Source organism: Austrofundulus limnaeus, unplaced genomic scaffold (assembly GCF_001266775.1).
Source record: "Austrofundulus limnaeus strain Quisiro unplaced genomic scaffold, Austrofundulus_limnaeus-1.0 Scaffold10, whole genome shotgun sequence".
Taxonomy (NCBI): domain Eukaryota; kingdom Metazoa; phylum Chordata; class Actinopteri; order Cyprinodontiformes; family Rivulidae; genus Austrofundulus; species Austrofundulus limnaeus.
The window spans coordinates 3,502,519-3,506,697 of record NW_013952412.1 but is presented as its reverse complement, the minus strand read 5'-3'; the positions used below and the strand labels follow the sequence as shown (position 1 = coordinate 3,506,697).

General features: G+C 36.2%; 1 protein-coding gene across 1 annotated transcript in view; it reads right to left on the bottom strand.

Annotated features, from left to right (window-relative positions):
• LOC106513169 (CUB and sushi domain-containing protein 1) overlaps nucleotides 1–4,179 on the bottom strand; it is a gene marked incomplete in the record, with an annotated part of 415,244 nt that overhangs the window by 61,840 nt on the left and 349,225 nt on the right. Inside the window, 1 exon segment of the mRNA XM_014001862.1 lies at nucleotides 3,231–3,335. Coding sequence (XP_013857316.1) covers nucleotides 3,231–3,335 — 105 coding nt within the window.

The following is a 4,179-nucleotide window of genomic DNA, read 5'->3' as shown; positions in this document are numbered from 1 at the left end:
TGGTCCTAAACCGAATCCCCCACCCACCAATGGCATTTAAACCAAATGGGGACTCGACTTAGGTCCCCAAATGCACCAGTTGTCCCCAAATTTAGGCGTTTTGTCTTGAAATTGCCCCCAAATGTTACCAAAAACAAACTGACACGCGCGCACACACACAGACAAGACAGGGAGGCACTGTGTATTATTAGGCAGAGCATCAGCAGGCTGTCATGACAACTGATCAATGAAACTATTCCATTTGGCTGGCCATCCTTCTCCCTCCATGTGCAAACACACGGTTTGTTCTTTCCCTGACTATGAGAGAGCAGTTATCCTCTGTAAACTGCTGACAGCTTCACAAAACATCCCACTAGGGCCACTACACTACAGCCAGACATGGTCAGCATTTAGGCCTAACTGACTGGATTTACTACAGTTCTGTTCTCATGTGAGACCAGACAAGTGGCAACGATGTTTAAATTTCCTTTTTAAATGAAACTCCCCTTTGTTCATTTTAAAATAACAGAAACATTGGCAGTTTCATTCATATATTGTTACATGCTGTTAAGAGTTTGTTTTTTTAGGCTCTAAAACAAGAAATATCTGCACCCTGACATTAACTCTAGCTTTTTGCTTCAAAGAATATCAAATAAATAAAACAGATCTATGTTAAATATATGATATGTGCAAAAAATTCATGAAGCACTTTGGGAACACATTATCAGGTTTGAATGAAAAATCAATTTTGAATCGAATCGTGGCCCCAAAAATCAGACTTGAATCAAATTGTGAGATAGTAAAAGATTCTCACCCCAAATAAATTTCATTGTGCTTTCAAGATTTATTTTCTAAATCATTTTCTATGACTTGGAACCACAATAGTAAGAATCTGGCTAATCTTTACAGCAGTTATTGTTAACAAACACCCAACATGTGCACCCTTACACATGCATCTGACTATATTCATAAAAAGTAAAAAAGGATGATAAGTGCCATCCAGTTATAAAGCAAAAATTGAACTGCGTCAAACCAGCCACAATTACTAGAAACATAATTAATCAAAGACCAACTCCTGCACCGTACGCATGGAAAAATCCTGGCCTTGAGCAAAACCTGTTGTTGCACACCTTCATAAAATGATCATTATGTTGACTGAGCGAAAACATTTCTACTGATGCAAAATCACAAAAGAGATGAGTTGTCAGTGTGTTGAGTATTTTCATCCTGTCTCACTTGGTTTGCTGAAAGGTATTTTACGATACTTAGTAAAAAATAAAAGCTCCTCAATACCAAGTTTCATAGCATCTCAAGATTGTATAGTTTAATTTTATCTCAATATATTTTGCTTTCATAMTGAAGGTTTTCTTTTGGGAGCGAGAAAATTATTTTAAAAATGTAAAAAAAGCTTTGTGGTAAGGGCACTTCATCGTGAAAAAAACTTGKATTTTGGATTCCACAGACAGATATTTTCTAACTTTAAGAATTGGCTTTAAACATTCCTTTTTAGTAAGGTCTTTGTTAAGTCTAGCCTGGGTGATCTTGAGCTATCCTGTCAGTTTTGCAGCTATATGATCACCTCATCCCATTACTCTTCTTTCTTTACTTTTAATTTGGGTATTTTCTGTTATCGTTAGCATTGTCTTTTTTCCCATAGCAGGTATTTTTGGCCTTTTTTTTTGACCTCTAAACACCCAGCTGGTTGATACAGATGGCCACCCTTTCTGAGAAAGGTTCTGCTTGATGTCTTTGTGTGAAAAGGGAGTTCTCTACCTCTTTGAAACCCACTGCACTTTCCACACTCAAAATGGGGCATTGAATTAAATCAAATCATAATTTWTAGTGAAACTAGCTGCAGTAAACATAAATAAATTGCATTTTACTGACTGCTAAGACTTTAATTAGAATAAGGGCTGTTTATAAGTTTTACTTTAAGCATAAATTGCCCCAAGGTAACCTTTGTGTCAGTTTAATGAGAATAAAGTGCAAAATATTGTTTTCTTTTGGCTGCTCCCTTCTCCAGGGGTTGCCACAACAAGCAAACTTGCTTATAATATTTTGCCTTTTTTTTTACTCCAGATGCCCCTCCTGACACAACCTGAGCTCAAATATGCAGCCTTTAGGATTACGAGACCACTATACTAATGTACGAACTACCAATGCCTCTGAATCAAACAACAACTGTAAACAAGGACTGAATAGGTTTGCTGGAAAACACCCAGAAATAACCCATTGCTCCATAACAGTTGTTGTGTTTACTGTTAGCACAAATCTGATAAACCCCATTTTCAGCTCTTTTCTTCTCTTCTTTGTGTTATTATGCACTAATTAAAGCAATCATCACTCCTAATGTACATGAATATTTTTCCCAATCCACATGTAAGACACAGACTCTTGAATTCACAAAGTGCTGCACAAAATAGCTCAGTAAAAAAAAAAAAAAAAAAAAAAAAAAACTAAGTGTGATTCTGCCACGTTGAAAAGCTTAAAATAACTGCATCCAAAAGTGCACTGAGGCAGAAATGTAGACAAAAATATAAACTGTCTTCCTGGTTACATTCCTAGTGATGTCAGAACACAGCGCTGACAAAAATACTGACAATTGAGCACAAATGTGTGCACCCACCTTTAAATCTACACAGGAAGAAATGCTCGTTCAYACACACTAAAACACTCACATATTTTCACAGGAGGGGACATGTTCATTGATCTAGAAATGATCCTAAGCTAAAACAAGTACAAAGTACTGAAAAGCACAGCTATGCCCTGACAGGTGTGTGGGTGCATGATGTTAGTGCCCATGTCCATACCTTTCCTTGCCTACAAGTGTGTGTGTGTGTGTGTGTGTGTGTGTGTGTGTGTGTGTGTGTGTGTGTGTGTGTGTGTGTCTTCTTTTTCCTTGGATTTATGTGCATACATGACACAAGCTGAAGCGCTTTCTGCTTGTGTCTGAGTCCACATCATTTTATGTAAGTCCCTCCAGGTGAGCGCTCCGTGTGTGTGTTTGAACATGGTGCCCGGTATGTGTGTTTGCTTCTGGGCAGTACCAGTTCAGGTCACTGATTCTTGTTATTTCATGTTGAAGTTTAGGCAGCGATGGTGTGCGTTTGTATGCATTTCTGGTTAGGAGGGACGCAATGTGAAATMTTTTGTTGTTTTACATCAGAAAGCAGTTTCTCTAAAGCAAATATTTTTAACATTCCAACAGTCCAATCTTTTGTGTTGACAGTTGTGCTTTTATTTCCCCTTACTTTTGTATTCTAGGTGAAAACCTGCTGCCACCACACTGATGTCACTCTGAAAGTGCAGAAGAAGCTGATTGGATGTTGAGTTAAGAAGAGCAGGTGCTGTTGTTCCTGAAAAACACACACACAAAACGTTAGAGAACTTGATAACCTTGTTTTGAAGCTCACTTTACAAACTTATACAGCAAATGTTTTATTAATAAAATTTGRCATGTACAGTTTGCTTTGCCAAAGATTATAAACAAAAAAATACATGACAAAAGTACTGCAGCTCCTATAAAATTTGTTTTAATAACTTAACGTGGCATAAATATTTGGTAGGCACAGTAAAACCATCAAGTAATAGTTCACAACTTTTGAAATGGAATTTTTTAATATAAATTCTATAATCAATGAGTATTCTGTCTGTTATAAATGGCACCTTAAATGACTTCCTTTTGGAAAAATGGAGTTTAATTCTGAGTAGAGTGAAGAGCTAATAACAAGTAAAAACAGGTCCAAGATCAAAGTGAATTGCTGCCAAAAGAATTCAGTGGATCATGCAAACATTAATTTACAAATTAGTAACTTTTATGTGTACAGTTGTTTAAAAATAATACAATTCGCTGTAAATAATCAAATATTGTAAAATGGACGAGGCCATAAATGCTTTTAAGATAACTTTTGGATGAAAGTTGTGAGATGAAGTTGTAAAACAACAGCAACCTTTGATTTTGGCACTTCTCAGATTGGAGTATCTGAAGATCAAATGTGAAAAAAAAAACAGACAAATATTCTGACACCACTTGTGTAATAAGAAAGTTCATATGCACAATGGCATTTCTTCAAAGGAGCAATATCATGTAAAATCAACTTTTTTTGAGATTTATATCATGTTATAATRTTATAGTCTCATAAAAAAACATGCTCAAAGCCTTGCTTTGACTCATTCATGCATGTTTGAGAAATCCTGCAG